The 18457-nt window shown below is 38.5% G+C and overlaps 1 protein-coding gene across 2 annotated transcripts in view; it reads left to right on the top strand.

Annotated features, from left to right (window-relative positions):
- The window catches only part of PCNX2 (pecanex 2), a 153133-nt gene that overhangs the window by 112934 nt on the left and 21742 nt on the right, over positions 1-18457 (top strand). For both annotated transcript variants that reach the window (XR_003993465.1, XM_030499485.1), the window contains exons 24-26: positions 1180-1238; positions 3486-3701; positions 13998-14251. Coding sequence is in view for 1 of the 2 variants with exons in the window: in XM_030499485.1 (XP_030355345.1) it covers positions 1180-1238; positions 3486-3701; positions 13998-14251 (529 nt within the window). In the remaining variant the exon portion in view is untranslated. The remainder of the gene's footprint in view (positions 1-1179; positions 1239-3485; positions 3702-13997; positions 14252-18457) is intronic.

Genomic DNA, 18457 nt, shown 5'->3' with positions numbered 1-18457 from the left:
CCACTGTCATGTGTAACCTCATGCTGACCATTGTTTGGGGCAAATGGCTTTGTCTTTCCCTGATCTCTGCTTTAACCCCATTTTCCAAGGAATAGTAATATTTACATATGTGATAGACCTGCTAAGGCTAGTGATTGAGTGCAAAACTTTTGAGGCAGCGTTCTTCATGAAGTGTCCTGAAATCCTAAAGCATTGCTGCCAGAACAGTATTTCAGGGAAATTTATATTTACTGTAGTACTTTTGTTAGCCAGGCTTTCACTTGCACCCTGAAGGCTTGGGAGATCTGTGGACTTCTGATGTTGAATCCCCCTAGTCACCACAACATCACTCTCTTCTGTTGGACACTTGGTTGCCCACAGTGATTTACTTGTTCCTTATTTTCAGACTTAGTGTCTTCTGTTACGGGTAGGAATAAAAGCTCAATCCAGTCTACCTTAGTTGCTTTCTCTTTTATGACCATTTTTCCTATGGTATTTATATTCCACTGCTACAATGAAAGCACTGAATAAGGAATGTGTCATTCATAAGGGAGACAGGGTTATGGTCTATATGGACTAAGAGCCTGTAATTTACTCTTTTTTTTTTTTTCCAAGCAATAAGAATGACCAGAGACTCTCTCATTGCTGCCTAGCTAAATATGAAACTAACTGGTTTTTTTGTTATTGTTGTTTTTCCATGCGTGGTATATACTCACAGAAATATTTTCACACAAAAAAAAAAATCCCTTGAGTCTAGCTGTTTTTCTTAAGGCTTAGAAGGGAAGAAAGACTGATTTAATATTCTTTCTATTCACTGTTTTGGTGGCATGTGCCTATGTGCTGCTGGAGCCAGTTCCATTATTTAAGTACATAGTGTTGTCTATTACCACAGATTCTCTGCCCCACAAGAAGGAAAATGGGGAAGACAGAGTTTGAGGAAGGGAAAAGGAGACACAGACACTCCTGTGTGCTGATAAGCTGCAATATCAATGCTGAACTGAAATAACTATGTATGCCTACTTGGAATAAACTGATGAATGGATTAGAGTGTGAACTGCATAATGACATAAACACAGAATGAGAAGATATGTTAAAAAGAAAATACAAATGTGATTCTGGGAGAGTCTTATTTAAAAAGAAAAAAAAAAAAAAAAGAAAACAGAAAAAAGAATTGGCTGTACAATATGTCTTTATTTCCAGCACCAAAAGATCGGACCATTCCAACACGAGACTGGCAATTCAGATCGAAAAGGATGCAGGTATGGCCTGGAAGTTTGGGTGTTTTGCTTGATTTGCAAAATGTGATGTGTTTACACTATTGAGGCTTTGCTGGGTAAGCTGAAGAGATGCAAAGGATTTAAATGTTGTGTGAACAAGCCAGAGCATTTTAAATGTAGTAGAGCACTGGTTTAAGTCTTGTGACTTAATAAGTAAAGTTTTTGTTAAAAAGCAGCAGGTTGATGGTGCCCATAACAGCTGACAGATATCACCTCTTCCCTGGGAAGAAACCTTTCTGGAGATGAGGGAAAGGGAAATCGGAAAATTTGCAGGAGGGGGTAAAAAAAAAGAAGAAGGGTGGTGGGCTTCTTCTCTGGGTGCCAGTGCATTAAATGAGCTCTGATCCGTGGCAGTGTGAGGCACCTTCCTGGGCTGCACCAAGTGGTTCCTGTGAGACTGGGAAGCAAGAGCATTTTGGGGCAAGACAGTGGAAACGGAGAGTGCGTGGTACGTTAGCTGATGCTCTTAAGCACATGGTGGGACAGAGCCCTTTCCAGTGGAAGTCTATACCAGTGTTTCATGCCAAATACTCATTCCAGTGGGAGAAGCCAGGGTTTCATATATGGGTTTCTGCTACTTTAGTGTTCTGCAGCTGGTTTTATTTTGCCCCTGAGGTGTTAGGGGCTTGTATTGTAAAGGTATAAGATTACATTGTGTTTATTGCTGTTATATTTTTATTTACACACATCCCCTTTTATCTTTATCCATTACATCAGTAGCATGAACAAATACACATCTTTAAGCAGAAGTGGGTGTAGTGCAGAGTGTCCAAGAAGACAAGAGAGGTATTAGCACTTTGAGGCATATATAATGCTCTTTCATTATTTATCATTTCAAGGCAGGGAGTTAAGATATTTCCCAAGGCCATTCCATCATCTGACAGCAATAACCTTTAGCACTATTCTACATGCTAATAAGTTGATTATGTTTTACACCTCATAGCTCAAGCAAAACATTCCTTTGTATGTGTGCTTAAAAGATTAATTTGATGACTCATTTAGATTTTGACTAAATGCATTCCGGAAGGTGTATAACTGATTATGTCTATATGTGCATACACACCTGCATGTACATACATACCACGCTGAATGCATAATGGCCTTGGTGATGAAAAGCAGGGTAGCAACATGCTCACTCCTTCTTTTTTACTGGGGAGCAATTTGTAGGGAAAGCTATAGCCTGTCACCCTCTGGGTTTTTTCTCCATGTTAGATCTGCTCCTAAATATGCACATACATAAATATGCATATGTACCTGTACATGTGTATCCACATACATGCTCATGTATAGAAATACACCTACAAGACATTAGTTTGTATGTGTATATCAATGCGCCAGCATTTTGAAAGTATTGAAGGTGAGACACTGATGCATTATAGAAATGAAAAGCAGTTCTTAGGTCAAGCATATATTAGGTAAAAGAGGACAAGCACAAGACAATACCAGGTTGGATTATGCAGCACTGTGTCAACATTTGTGAAAAGTTCATTTGCTTTCATGTATCACTGTCATAAAGTGCTACTTTTAATCCAGTTAAATGCCATAAACTTTTAGGAGATGACACTTCCAGACTGTGATGGGGTGAACAATTGGTCCAAGCAATGTGTAATTGGACAGCTACTATTTTTAAAGAAGTGGTAGCAATTCTAGTTTTATTCTTTCTTGGTATACTCAGTGAGCTCTTTTAAAATACGTATCTTCATCTTAAGTACCAACAGATACTTCATGGAGAAGCCATTGTGGAAAATTCCTGTCCTGGAGTACTAAAAGAAAAAAATCCCACCAAAATTCCTGGAAGCTGTGTGATCGAGTTATTTAAAAATCTCAGAAATAATAGTCAGATTTAAGCTTATGTGCTGAAATGATGATTTCTGGGTTCTTAAATTAAGGACAATATGTAGACATAAACTTAGCATTGCAGAGACTTTCAGTGGAGCTAAAAAATTCTTGCTGTTGTAAACATGGAGGTCATTTGATTTGGTCTGAAATAGGTGTTAGCACTAATTTGATGTTCTATGCTATTCTTCATATGAAACAAAAGTTTCATGCCTGATTCTCTGGAGGGCTAAACACCACCTGGGAAATGTAGATTGTGTAAAGCATGAGGAAGATATCCAGCTAGAGGAAGAAGCTTTACGCAGGAATAAAAAAGAATGTGGGATTTTATGCAGAATGGCTTAGTGTATTTTAAATTTTATTCTTTACAAATGTCTGCTGCTCTGGTTGTAGGAAATGATGACAATAATCTCAACTCCATTTTTTATGAGCATCTGACAAGATCTCTGCAGGAGTCTCTTTGTGGAGATTTGGTTCTGGGCCGCTGGGGAAACTACAACACAGGAGACTGTTTTATTCTGGCATCAGATTATTTAAATGCCTTTGTGCACTTGATCGAAATTGGAAATGGCCTTGTCACCTTTCAGCTCAGAGGGCTGGAATTTCGAGGTAAGGATCCTTGATGATTTAAATAACAACAAAACCAGCAACAAACCCTGTGTGACCTTTTCATCGATCACAACTCTATAGCAGGACATAGAGTTTAAGGATCTTTCTCTCTCTCTTTTTATAGATACTTGTCTGTTTGTCTAAAAGCTCTGTACTTCTTTGTGTTATTATCTGAATAACAATGTTTTGAAATTTGATGTTAAGAATTTTGGAGTCACGTTCTGCAATATCATAAGACTTTCAGAAAGAAGGCACACTGAGTTATTTGCTTGGTTCACAGATCTTTTAGGTTATGATTAGTTACGTTTTCAGATTATTTCTTTCCCTCCATAATGATGAAAAATGAAGTTACTCTTAGAATTGATCAACCCCCCAAAACTTGTTTTTGAATAAAACCCCAAATATCATTAGACTCCTCCCATGGAAAGTAACCTGTGTCAGATCATGCAAGATGCCAGTGCCATGATAGTCTCCATTACAGCAAAACAAGAGAAGAGAAGCAAGTCAGTCAGGGTTTCATATTTCTATTATTTAGAAAGTGCTGACTTCAGTTGAAGAAGTGACCTCACTTTGTTCCTGCTCAGTATATTCCTTTGTTAGGACACTTCTCTTTAAGGAATGGCAGTTGCGTCCCTGTCCTCGGTGGTGTGGATTTTGTGAGGCCAGTTGCTCATAGTGTCATACTCCTGCCTTTTTGTCTGTTGTTGTCCCTGGAGTAGGAAGGAAAATGAAAGTAAACCCACAAAACTTTTAAACAGCTTTTAAATTTTGCTCATGCTACACATGTTGGCTTCCTGAGCTTGCTGCTTATGTTTGTAACCTTTCAGAGATAACACTTTGCAGTTGCAGGTGACAGGAGTTTTAAAATCCTAGAATAAACAGCTTTCCAGGCTCCAGGGCTGAGCAACTAATGGGCAATATGTAAAGGAGTGTATAATCAAGGCGACTTTTCAACAAGATTAGGTATGAGAAAATAGGAGACTGGCTCTTTGAATGCACTGAGGTGTGGGAGGATTAGACTAGGAAATAACATGTGTGGGCTCAAATCTTGACTCTGTGACAGGCTCCTTGTAGGATGTTGAACAGGTTGTGGTAAATGCTTGATGTTCACTTTCTTTCTTCTATGGTGGGGATGAAGTTAACAATCCTGTGTCTTAAGAAAGGTTATGTAGAAAACAGTAACCTGAAGCAGCTTCGTATTGTAGTATCTGCAGAGATACGTATTCGGTAAAAAGGCAATTTATAAGCAAAAGCAACTGGAAAGGAAAGAGAAATTTTTTTTTTTGTCAGCCTTATGATTTCTTGTTTATAATGATGATGATATATGTGTGGGTTTGTGGCTTTCTTCAGCTTCGAAGACATCTGTGCAAGTATTAGTTTCTTGTGTGCCTACAAGGTGAGCTGTGCTGTTGCTGTGTCAGAGAGAAGTGCTGAGGTTAAGTATCCTATAGAGTCCACAGGTACTTAAAGAAAACAACTTAAAAGCTTATTTTGGATAGGTTTGGAATTTGCTATTACTTCTTTCAAATCCAGGCCAGACAAATGCAGATTTATGTTGTTCTGCAAGAACAGTTAAATACTGTGGCAGTTCAAATCTCTTAGTCACAGTACCACTGGTTTCACAGGCCAGTAAATCTCGGAGATAATTGCTTTTTTTCTCTTTTTTGAAGACAGTTTTATTCAGCCTGTCACTTTTGGTTCCTCTTATGTTGCTCACAGTTGTAATTCTTAATGGAAACTCTGAAATCAAAAAATAGTTCGTTCATTTCTGCAGATCTGAAAAGTGACTTTCAGGAGGAATTTATGCATGGTAAAAAAGAGACATATGTTGGGCACTGTTGACATTTTGTTCAGATTTGTTGGGATTTGGGGTAAGCAAGAACATTTACATTTCCATTAACTTGCATTCTAATTTTAGAAAATTATTCTTGCTGATCATCCTTTTGTGTTAAGATAGTTCACTGTAGGATCTGAAACACACAGAAGAAAGAATTCTCATTTTCATGATGAAATTACATGACTTTTGGGAATGTTTTTTTTCCTTTATGTAGTTGCCACCTGCTGCTGGGTCCCTCTCCATCATCACTATCCCCAGGTAGATCAAGAAAAGTAAATCTTGGAAACAGAGATGAAAAAATATGAGAGGATCCTCAAACGTCTGGATAAAAAGCCTAGCAGATGGGCTGAGTGAACTGGAAGTAGAATGGTGAATTTGGAATGAAGTTTTGTTGTTCAAGTGGTATAGTTCTTTTGCAAAGTGGTTTGGGAAGACTTGGTCTGACTTTGAGCCAGGATGGTTCATTACCAGGCGAGTGCCATTTTGCATTTGGATCTGAGAGCAAAGTTCAAAAATTGCAGTCAAGGCATCTCTGGATTCCCTTAAATCAAAGTTTAAGTAACTAAATGGGTCTAAAAATTGACCTTTCCATGCAGGTTATCTAATGCTGTTCAGTGTTAGTACTGTAGCCGGTTCACTTTGTGAATAGATTCAACATGTTTGCTGCTGCAGTAGGTTGTCCCAAGGAAGCTGAGATTGAGCTGAAACTCTTCCTTGGCAGGTTTTCTTTGCTCCTTCTTTTGAGTGGGATCGCTGCCTGCAGGGGCAGGAAGTTAGGGTGGGCTGCACCCAGCTAGCACCAAGAGCCAGCTCCTGCACAGACCAGGCACATTCTTCCCCATTTCAAATCTTGCAAATAGCTGGTGTGGGGTACAACTGAATGCAGTAGGGTGTTTTTCTGCATAAGTGGGAAGAGAGTATGCAACTGCCCTGGAAGAATGTGGTAGTTTGCAAAATCAAGAGGGAGTTGTTAATCACTATGCTCATTTCCCTTGCTTTGGGCATCTTACATTCTTATTTTTAGTTGTCTGGCCAGGCACTGTTTTTCATATAGGACCCTGATTCCTTTTCATTGTACAGAATGGTTTCCCACAGAGAGGAAAAAAAGGGCTAGAGGAGGAACTTGAAATCTGTAATTTCTGAGCTTTGACTGCTTGACTTCAATTTCAAACAAGTAATTTTAATTGAGGGCCCTAAAAATCTGCTCTTCCTTAAATAGGAAGTCTATGTTTGCTTTGGAAATGAATGAATCACAACAGTGTTCTCTGTGCCTCTAACTGTGTTCTGTTTGTGAGTAAACCAAAAACAATATTTGCATTGTGGAGCTCTGGATTTTCCTGTGGGTGTTTCTCATTGTGGTAGCTGAAAAGCTGTGCTAGCAATACTGCCACAGTAGTGGCTGAAGAAGGGGTCGTAGAGTCTTCTGAATTTAAGCGTACTGTGGACAGGAGGTACTGCCTCCCCAGTTTGCAGCCCAGCCTAACTGGGAATTGGCATTATAAATGACTGATCCAGATGCCTTTCTAACTGAATGTAATAGAAGCATTTGGCTCAGATTTTAAATGAACACGCACACCCCACCTACCCCCACCCCTCAAAATCTTGCAGGCAGAGCAAAAAGATATAGACTGACAGAAGAAAGCCGGCAGAGCTGGGATTCCTCTCATCCATCCTTAGTCCTGTTCAATTTAAGCACCTTGCATGAATTAGTTCCTCGTTCTCCCTTTCTGCAGGCAGAGAGGTGATGAACCTCCATCATGTCGTTCATCCCATGTGTCAAGCAGGGGGAGGCTCAATACCTCCAGGCGTTGAGAGGAGACACCCAACTACTCCTTTGTTGAAAATGAAGAGAGGGTAGTAATGAGCTCAGGTTCAGTGAAAACTTTCAAGTAGCTGCACGTTGGTGTGGGGGAATCAAGCCCTTCAGTAACTTAACTCTACTGTCTGTGTTAGACCACAGCAGTATGCTAAAAGCAGCCTGCCAGAAGAAATACGTAATGTATCATTTAATTTGAAAGGAAGAGAAGGGAAAACCCACAATCAGGGAACAAGCAGAAAGAATGTCAAAATATCTAGTTCCCTGTAGAACAAAGAAGACTTAAAATATTTTTCTGTCTAGTCTGTGCCTCTACAAAGTGTCTTTTGGAGAATATCCAGTTAGGCGTTATATGTGCAGAAACTGCGTGTGGATGGCCATGCTGAAATATTGAGGAGCTCTTTTCTGTATCATGCCCACTATTCTTCAGTCATGTAATTTACTTCTAAATATCTGCTGTGACTCTTTGTTACTGCATGTTGCACGTGCAATATTCATGCTTCACTTGGAGCTTCGTTGGATGAATCAAGGAAAGAAGTGCAGAGCAGACACAAATGTAAATGTACGTAGTAAAGGCAGCTGTGACAGCAGGATTGGATTGCCTGTGGGGCTTTCTCTGTGTTAGCAAGCTTATTTCCCATGCAAAATTGTGTATGAACACAGCCAGTTTAGGGTATATGCTTCAGGCACAGTAATGATGTCTAAGAAATAAGGACAGTTACTCATTTCTGCAGTGTATGTGTATGCTGCATAGTTTTTTACAGTAGCAAGTACATTACCGATGTAAGGAATATTTATTGGTGTTTTATTTTTGTGTCTGAAGGCGCTGTAGTGCTAGCAAGAATAATTCTTTATTTAAAGAGTGGTTGCAACTTTCACTTTTTGCTTTTACAAATGACTTCTTGCTGTTGGGAAATAGAAGTACCCACCCTCATGTCTTTCCTGCAACCACACTTGAGGTATGTTCAGTGTATGCACCAGACCAAAAGGTATTGATAAATTACAAGGAGTTCAAAGAAAAGCTGCTGGTTTTAACACATCTCTTTGGAGAGAAGGTTAAAACCCAAAAAGTAGATTGTTCATGGGAAATAACAAAGGCTGAGAGACACAATGCTCAGCAATATTAGAGGCAACAGAACGAGTGCGAGGGTTTTCTTTAATCTTGGTGATTTAATTGGGAGAATTGGCATGGAACAGGGAAGAGAATACTTTGTTGAATGCAGGAAATCTTTCTAGATATATAATGATGCTCCAACAGTAGAAGCCACCTAGGAATTTCAAATAGGCTTAGAATAGCTTCTGTAACAAGAGTAGACTAAATATTTTATATCTTTTTTCACTTTCCTCCCTTCCAAAATTTTATGTGTCTGTGGGTGCACTGGAGAAGACTTGGAAGAAAGGAAAATGTTGTTAGACATACTGCAACCTTTTTATTGAGAAAATGTTTTTGCCAGAAATAAAATGTTGCATGTTGCTTTGCACTCCAAAAGAGGTGACATGAAAGGTTTTCACGGTATTTGGTAGCTGCAAGTTTAACAACCAACATCCTTAGAGAATGCTTTCTTCCACCTGGGCTTCCATAATGTGCCTCTGTGGACCAAGAAAATGGAAGGTTTCTGAGGAGAGGGGATGCCTATTATTAGAGCAACTGATCTGCTTTGAAAACCAGACTATTTTTCAGGCATGCAAGCACCTGAAGGAGCTGAAAACCAAAGCACAGTTTTGTAACTAATAGCTTTGATCTTTGAGGAATTGATACTGGTTTTTAAGTTCTGAGATTTTTCTTTGAAACAACCTGAAACTATCAGAGCCTATAAATTACTCTTCTTAATCCCAATTCCACAAGGAAAAGAGTAGGAAGGAGCCAAAACTGTTGGTGGTTTCCAGATTGTGTCCAGTTCTGGGGTTCATGAGTTTCCATTTGGGAACTCAGTTTGCTCCTTTTTGAAGTATTTGTTGTTCTGTGTTTCTTGTTGTTCCTTGTTGCTTGTTTCAGGAGAGGATGGCCTTTCAATGGCTGTAATTATGCTTTTTGTGCTGCTTCTGGGTGCTAGTTTACTGATTATTAGCCTGCTAACCTGAGCAGAGAAGTGTTGAGTGAGAAGGAGCCTTATCCATCAGAATTTGGGACTACTCGGATTTGCAACAGAACTTGGTGGAGCAGAGTCAGATATTTCCACTGTAATGCATTTATTTCTAAAACACTCATGTGCATGATTTTGCCAAAAAGATGATGAGCAACCAGGCATTTTTGTGAAGTCATCAGTGGTGAGACCTCTGCACAGTGTACAAAAGGAATTTACCCTGGGTTTCAGTCCATCTTTATGGTTCCCATGACCATACCCAGCTCCATCTCTCAGGTTTAACACCTATTTAAATCCCAAGTCCAAAACTGGTTGTTGGTGTCCAAGCATTTAAAGCTTGAAGTGCCCAGTGCAGGAGAGTGATTTATGATCTTTTTAACATCTGTGGGGTGGAGTCAGTTCATTAGTCCTATAAGCCCTTTCTATGTACATTTGCACCCTAGTTGTTTATGATTGTCAGTGATCCTTAGGGCTCAATCTATTGCTACCTTCAGCCAAAATAATTATTCCCCATTCTGGATGTGTTGTTAAACTGAAGTGTTTTATGGAAGTTAAAATTGCCTCTAGAAGTATGTTGTTGTGTTATGGGCCTCTTCAGAACTTAAAAAAAAAAAAAAAAAAGCTTTTCACTCATTGAATTTTCAAAATTGAGTTCAAAAGCACACTATGATTTCAGCCTTAAATTTTAGACAGCTGGGTGGTCATTAATTTAGGTTTATTTCATGCATCCTCTTAAAGTGAGATTGCAGTCTATAGTTTCAGTTTTCTCATTTCCATTTAGGTCAGCTCATTCTGGCAGAGCACAAGTCAGTCCTCAAATCCTGATGTGTCAGTAAAATAGAAAAAGCTCCAAGTTCTCATCCTGGTTTTCTCCTGACCTCACATAGATTGACCCTGCTTTGTTCAACTGGCACATGTTTTTGCATTGATGGGTTTTTGGCAGCCCTCCAATGTTAGATATCTTACAAATGAATCAGTCTCATTTATACTCACAGGGGTCACAGTGAATCACTAAGTTTGAGTGAAATGGAGGAGCTTGTTTTCTTTCTACTGCAGAAATCAATGTAAAAAAAAAATGTTTTCCCTCAGATTTTAGAATGACTAATTACCAGTGAAAACATTTTCCAATATCTTAATATTTAACGGTACTACAGTTAATTATATTGCTGCACTGAAGTGCATGTTCTGCTCCCTGCTTTTTGGTTTTGATGAATAATTCTGCCAGAGTTGCTTGAACTTGATAATTTTTTGAGAAGCAATATAAAAATTTTCATTGAAATTATCAACTTACAACATATACATAAAAGTTTAGAGTCACCCTTCTGTAAAAGATGTATACAAATGCTTAACTGCCGTTATTAAAACTTAAATCTTTTGGCTCAGCGCATAAAGCTGAGCACATGCTCTTAGTCTCTGCAGTACCAGTGTCTAGAGTAATGGACCAAAAAGGATTGATGCAGGCACTGGAAAAATGAAATTTCTCAGTAACATGCGAATCTGTGGCATTGAAGTCCAGCCAGCGCGTTATGAATTAAAGTAAGGCTCAATTAAAGATGAGAGAGTTACTGGCTGTCTTTCTAGAACTGACTGCGAGAATTTGGAGGGAACCCACATGTACTTGAGCATCAAGCCTGCGTTTTGTCTTTGCAGACTTGAGTCCTTTCACTAGATGTCACTTGGAAATGCCCATCAGCAGCATGATGACAGGAATAGGGATTTGGTGTTTTGTCAGAGCACTGGCCATGGTTTAGGTTACACATTTAAACTTAGCAGGGATACTCCAGAGGCTCTGCAAGTGGTCAAGACACCAAATCCCCAAGGTGGTAGTACCCAAGTCCATCAAACAACTTTTGTTAAGCAAGTGCGTGTTTGCCAGATGTTGAAGACCACAGCCCCAATTTCATGCTTTGGAATAAATCTGCAAAATGACCACATGAGCTCCTTTGGTTGGGTTTCAGAGCTTTTGTAATAACGCAGTACCAGTTAGAATGCTCACCACGTTCAATGTTGATTGTGCCCACTGCAGTATGATTTTAACTTTAGTTGATTAAAATTACCTAGCAAAGATGACTTTGAGACATTTTTGCCTGTTGAATTAGCTGAGAATGCAGATAATTGTTCTGGCATCTTCTTTCATTGTTATGCATGTGATGACAGCTTCCCCCAAACATTGAGGGTCTCTTAAATTCACCTATTATTTGCTTGCCAGCCTCTTTAGGACCCATATTTTGCAAAATATGTGGCTTAAGAAAACTAGTATTTACAGAATCTGCAGTAATAATATTTGGTACTTACTAATAGAGATAATAGAGACAGCACATAGAAACAGCCAGCATCCCATAGGAATGAAATGCTATATTTCCATACCAAAAGAAGAAAAGAGTGATTTAAGACTAGAGTTACCTAGACTGAGCAAAGCCAGCTTTAATTCTCTAAGCTGGAAGGAGTTCAGTGGCAACTGTTTATTAGGCTTGTGTTTTTCATCACTTATAAACATTTGGCAATACTTAATTTAGAGCCTGGGATAAAGATGTATCTTCTCTTAAATTCAGTTTAATACTGAGAGACCTTTAAGCTTTCAAAAATACACATAACAGCAATAGTAACAGCACCAGCATGGAACAGTCATTTTCCTCTTTTCAAGCTGCATACAAAAGAATATGCCTCTCCCTGCTCCAGTTTGAGTACTATGGATTTTGACTTGACTTCAGCAAAGCATCCACTGACCCAGAGCAGTTGCTGCTTTTTTGCTGTTGAGCAGTAAGCGTTAATTCATGTAGAAATCTGTGAAATATGCAGCAGAAGCAGTCCAGTTCATGTCCAGTCCAACTGGAAATGTCAGCTTGATAGGTCATGTTTTGTACTTTGTGGCGATGTTGAAAGAGAAGATGTTTATATTTGAGTGAGTTGAAGGCATTTAATAATTTGTCGTATAAATTTTCACTCATAGAAAACTGAATGGAGAACAGTGGAATGTACTGGATCTTTTTTTCCCCACATCTCTTAGGGCTACAATCCTGTATTTTCTCACACATTTCCTTCAGATCTTTCTATTCTTCTTTTTTTCTTGTATGTTTTTGCTTGCTGGATATATTTTAGAAAGTGTACAGACCAAAAAGAGAAAGTGATAACCAATACTTCAACATACTTAGTTATATTTTGAAAGGCTTTTCTTAGTCCCGAGAAAGGAATATGCTGAGTACTACTTCAATAGGTACAAGCTAAAGTCCACAGGTTCTTGACCAGACAGTTGTGATGGGACCAGGATAGACAGTCAAGGACTGTCATCACACTCCACAGAAAGGCCTTTGGGATGCTGCCTTGCTCCAGGCTTTCTTTCAGGGTGCTGGCAAACTGCAGGGTATTGGAGCTGACACTGTTTTTTCCTGGTCCAACATTCAGATGATGAACATAGCCAAATTCTTCTCCCATTTACAGTGACACAACTGAACAGGTCTGTTGGTCCTGGCAGGGGGTTCATAGCTGTTGAACTGCAGCACAGCGTCTATCACCTTCCTCTTCTCTTGAGACCATTTGGAAGCTGATGGAGCCAGCTCTCTTGTGGGGAAACTTTGGCAGAAGTCCCATGTGAGACGTATGTGTAACTTGCATCATAGGAAATGGCCTTGAAAGATGGTTTATGTATAAATTCAGTGGAGAATGACTTCTGCAACAGCCCACAGAGAGTAAATTTTAAAAAGATCCATGCATCAAGAACATAGAACTCATGTATTTGGAGAATGGGGGAGGGGGTACATGAGTGTCCACCTTGGTTTTGATTTGCAGTGCTCTACATGGTGTAGAAACCACATTCATAGACTTCAAATCCCAAAGGGCTCAGCTTGACCATCTAGTGTGCACAGCACAGGCTAGAAGTGCAGATCTATTATTGTTTCTGCACCTGCCTTAGGACTTCTTTTTCAGTTAACATCTCTTTTTCAGAAAGATTTACTCTATTTTGATGTAAAGCCTGTGTAATAGGCTAATTAGAAAGCTGCTCTGTCTTCATGATATACTGACACTAGTGCTATTCATTAGAGATGTTTGATCTGGAGTAGCTTTTACTCTGGTGAGAGAGGGTGGATGTTATTTTTGGAACCTGTTTTCCAAGATAGTTTGCTAAACCCCAGATTTTACAAGTGCTCTGACACACTGTAAAATCTTTGTTTGCATCCGGTATGTTACTTGAAAAAGCAGACTGAGACTTGGATCAATTTGCTTAATGTGCGTGATGGAGCAGGACTCTTTAGTGTTGCTTACTGGTGAGATTTTATTAAGGCAGAAGCTGTACTCTGTAGTTTAGCTTAGCTCAGAACTGAGCACCTAGAACATTAGATCAGGCCCTTTTGGCTTTTATAGGTGATAGTAAATAATATACAGCTCTTTATTTGCTACTGCGCACAGATCAATTGGCACATCTAATATGTTGCCATAGTTCTTTCTATTAGATTTTGCTAAGTGCATAGAGCCTTCAATCGTACTTTTTCAGCTTGGAAGAAATCCTTTGTTTCCTCCTCCCCCGATAACTGGCAGCATACTCTCTTTTTCTCACTGCCAAGGGACATATTGCCAGCAGAGAGAAGTGGAAGCTATAACAGAAGGAGATGAAGACAATGAAGGCTGCTGCTGTTGTAAGCCAGGGCACTTGCCTCACTTGTTGTCATGTAATGCAGCCTTTAACCTCCGATGGCTGACATGGGAAATAACACGAACCCAGTACATCCTGGAAGGATATAGCATCATTGATAACAACGCTGCAACAATGCTGCAAGTGTTCGATCTGCGGAGAATACTTATCAGATACTACATAAAGGTAAACTCCTTGGCAAAGTGTACTTAATTTCTAGGCAGGTTTGTAAAATAGAAAGAACTTTCTGGCTGTCCACAGAAGAAAGAGTGTTTGAAGTTTTTGGCTTTATATTTATTCACTTACACTACTGGCAGTCAGACTGACTTGATGTTAGATGGGGATAATTAATTCATATCTCCCTTTGGTACATTTGATTCTGACAGCTTATACTTACAGTTAGTACAGAAAATTGCAGGCATGCTTAAGCAGAAATCAAGAATGTGAGTTAACATCCTCTAGCAATAAAGTCAGAGGAAGCATCCTTACAAAGCAAAGCTTCACTGACAGTTTGTTATTTCTTCTTGACTTGGCCTTTCCACTGTTTTTTCTGGCAAAAACAGAAAAGAATAACAAGCATAAAGTTCTTGGGAAACCTCTGAAGAGCTGTTTCTCAAAGGTATTTTTATAGTAGAGCAAACCCCCTTCTTACCTGCTGTTTTACATATATACCACAACTCATCTTGTTTTATTCCATTGATTAAACAGTAATTCATTTACATCACTTCTATATTTGTGCTGTTATTAAGATCACAATGGCCATACAGACATTAATTTGTCAAAATAATTGAACCTTAAAATCTAGCATGACATCTTCATCCTCTGTCAGATGGTTTCCAGTCCAGCAAATGAAGAAATTGCTGAGCTTGCTTGTATTCTACTGAATCAATAAAAGCCAAATGCTGCCTCCTGTCCCACTGGTACTGACACAAAGCCAGTCACTAAAGCTCCCAACCATCCCTGACATCTCCTTCCTACTTACAACTCTGCAGTTGTAAAAATCCTGTCAAACTTTGAGACCTGTTGTAAATAAATTAACCACCTTTTTTTGCAAGTGAGCCAATGCAGTAAACCCAAGATTGTTGCCTCACAAAGCTGCTTTGATCATGCAGTCGATTACTTTGTAAAATGCAGACTGGGATTTCATAAATAATTTTACAGGCAGTAGGGCCTGGTAACCAACCTGCTTTGTTTAATTAACTAATTAGAAACAAAACTGCATGTGAGCAGGAATTTTTTATTTTAGAAGTGGGGTTTGTGGCTATAAATTAAATTGGTTTTAAGCAATGTATCTAAACTAAAAAAACAAAAAAACCCCAACAAACCACCAAACTTCTTTAAACTATTATGAATATATTGCTACAACTATTTTGTTCTACTTCAAAAGGTAACCTGGACATAAACAGGTGCAAGCTGACATATGACTCAGCTTTTGATGTTGAACAAGACTGAAAAAAATCCCAGTCAAAGCTGCAATCAACGCAGCAGTTTATTAGTTTAAAGCAATGAGGAATTGTGCATTGTAGACTGGAACTTTTTTAGTGCCTTTAAGTCAATTAATACGCAGAGAACTTGTGGAAAGTGTGAGGTTCATCACATGGGAAGTGAAACTTCACTCAAAAATGGTTTAGGGCTTGTGGTTCTGGATATAGCTGAGAAGCAGCTGACATAGGTAGGATCACTTAGACGAACTTTTGTCCCATTGATACAGATGTGGTTAATTAATCTGGTTTTGAGTTAAAGGGAGGTGGGTTAGACAATCTTCGCACTACTGAGATATGCTGGGATTCCATCTCCGCTGTAGGCAGATGTTGTATGTCCACCACTACATCTTCAAAAGATGCGAAAATCAACTCTTTCTTGGATTGAGTTGAACCAGTGCTATAACACTGCATTGTCACATCTTCATTCTCAGAAAGGAGTAAGTCCTTTAATCTACTTCTCTTCTTAGGGAAGGATCAACACAAGATAATAAATAGTAACCTGTTGGCAGCTTCAATATTAGCCTGGGCTGGAGGTCCCTTCAGTAAAGGGAGAGCACGCTCAGGAGATCCCTTATTTAGAATGGCGCTTCCCAAAAGAAAGCTATATGGAGATTTTCTTCTCTTGTTCTTCAAGTTATTAGTTTCTTCCATAAAGAGCTTTGATAAGGGTTCGTAAAATCCTTAGCACAGCCTCAGAAAGTGAGGAGATCCTATTATGTATCAGATCAGCTTTCATCCTGTTTATTTAGTACTTACCTACAGATAAACAATATCAGAAAGTGAGAATTCGTTCCTTCCCCAGCTCTTTCTTATGGGGGAATCTTGAGCTGTGAAGACCCTGCACAATTCCTCTGTGAACATTGTAAAGCCCCGAAATTTTCCTTTTAATGGCATAGGAAACTAATTTTAAGAAGAACTCTGGTTAATATAGAATTCAGGTCACATAAATCACAAACTCAGAAAACACTTGGGCTGGAGTTTCTGCAGCAACTGCATTTCCATTGCACTCAGCCTTTGGAGTGCTTCCAGTTTATTCTTTGTGGCTTACAATATTGTAAATATTTACCACATTATTTCTGAATTGCCATATAGCTGAGGATGTACTTGTGCACAAAACATATCTAGGAAGAGCTACTAAGAGCAGAATTTAATTAGGTGGCAGGAGTTCCTCCGATTTTTATGTCTGATGGTAAGTCTGATTTTTTTCCATCTGAGTCTGCTTCTCTGTAAACACAGGTGAGAATAATAAATAAAGCAAACTCTTATCTTGAAGATCAACAATGAAAATGTATGCTTTGTTTCAGTTCTCCTGTCCGTCAAGAATAATTACCATATTGGTCTTTTAAACAATGAGTTGCACTGAGCATCTTATTCCTAAGATGTATTTATTTTATTTGCAGTTTCATTGACAGCCCAGAAAGGCCCATCTTTCTTCTTATAAAAGGATTTTATTCTCCACAAATAAAGTGGGTCAGCTCCTGTAGCCATTCTGCATCTATTTTGAAATAATATCCTGCCCAACTACTGTGAGATTTTTCCCTTGTGCCTCTTCCATCTTTTTTCAATATATTCTTATTTAAACATCTTTTAGTATTCGTGAAGTTTGCATTTGCTGAGTGCTATGTTTTCAGCTCTCATTGTTTCTGCCTGAATCTTTGAAAGAGTGATTTGTTCTCCACATGTCCAAAAATTAAAGGTCCATCCTCAGTCTGTATCTGTCTAACTTGTCTTTTTCCTCTGGAGTTTAATTTTCCTCTTGCTTGTGTATTTTTGTACAATTTGAAAGATAAACTGTGGAGGGCATCTGGGATTTTTTAAAGGGCTGGTAGTGCTTCTGCCCTTTTTAATCCATCAGATTTTCATTTTATACATTTATTTGCTTAATAATATTTCCATTGCATGGGTAAAGTAGAACTACATCTTCAGTCATGTTTACTTGCTGCTCATTTGCTTTGGAATCCAATTCTTAATGAATATATTAATATTATAATAATGAAACATTATAATGGGACTTTCCAGCTGATGCCACTTCCCTTTGCAGCACAGGAACTTCTCCTTAAGTTTCATATTCTTTTGAAAATATGCTTTAAATTTGTTTCAGATAGATTTTTTTTTTTTTTTGAATTATTATTTTTTGTTTGTTTGTTTGTTTTTTTGTTGTTAATTTAATGGCTCCAGACACAGCAGTTAGAGGAACCTAAATGTAGAAACTCAAGTATACATATGAGATACGAGTGTTGCTGCTTTCAAATATTTGGGCCTTCCTTTGATAAAAGAACTCCTGCTGAATGCTGCTTCTCCTTCAGTTCTTTAAAAGCAAACTTGGTTACATAGGTTATCAGCTTCTAAACCTGACATACAAGAAAAATCCATTATTCTGTACTGGCCTCACTGTGATGTTACTAAATGCAGAAAGAAAACAGCAATTAAAGCAGGGGTTTTCAGACTTGTGTTGTCAGATCCCACGTTTGTGGTTAAATCATGGTGGAACTGTTTTTGTTAAAGAATTAGGAAAGCTTCATCCCCAGAAAACAGGAAGTTCATGGAGGAAAAATAGAGTCCTGTTTTGAGCATGTAACCAGCTACTACTGTGTTTTCAAAATATGCCTAAACTTTATCGATATCACCTTCTTGGTGATAGTCTAGATAGACTAATATTCAGTAATTAACACCTTTGGATCCTGGAACTCTGTATTCATATCATAGTGTATTGTTTGTACTTATTTTTCTTTAAGGCAGAAGAGTATTAAAAGTACAACTTCTTTTTCTGTTGTCTGCTATTTAGATATTGATTATTATAATCTTTCTATCTCAAACAGTTTTGTGAAGCAATGATGCCAAGCAGTAAAAAATTAGAAAAAAAATGTACCATTATAGGTAGTTAATGTGGTCCTCTTTGATTTGTCCT

The sequence above is a fragment of the Strigops habroptila genome, chromosome 10 (genome assembly GCF_004027225.2).
Source record: "Strigops habroptila isolate Jane chromosome 10, bStrHab1.2.pri, whole genome shotgun sequence".
In the NCBI taxonomy this organism is placed as follows: domain Eukaryota; kingdom Metazoa; phylum Chordata; class Aves; order Psittaciformes; family Psittacidae; genus Strigops; species Strigops habroptila.
This window is presented reverse-complemented; position numbering and strand designations above follow the sequence as displayed.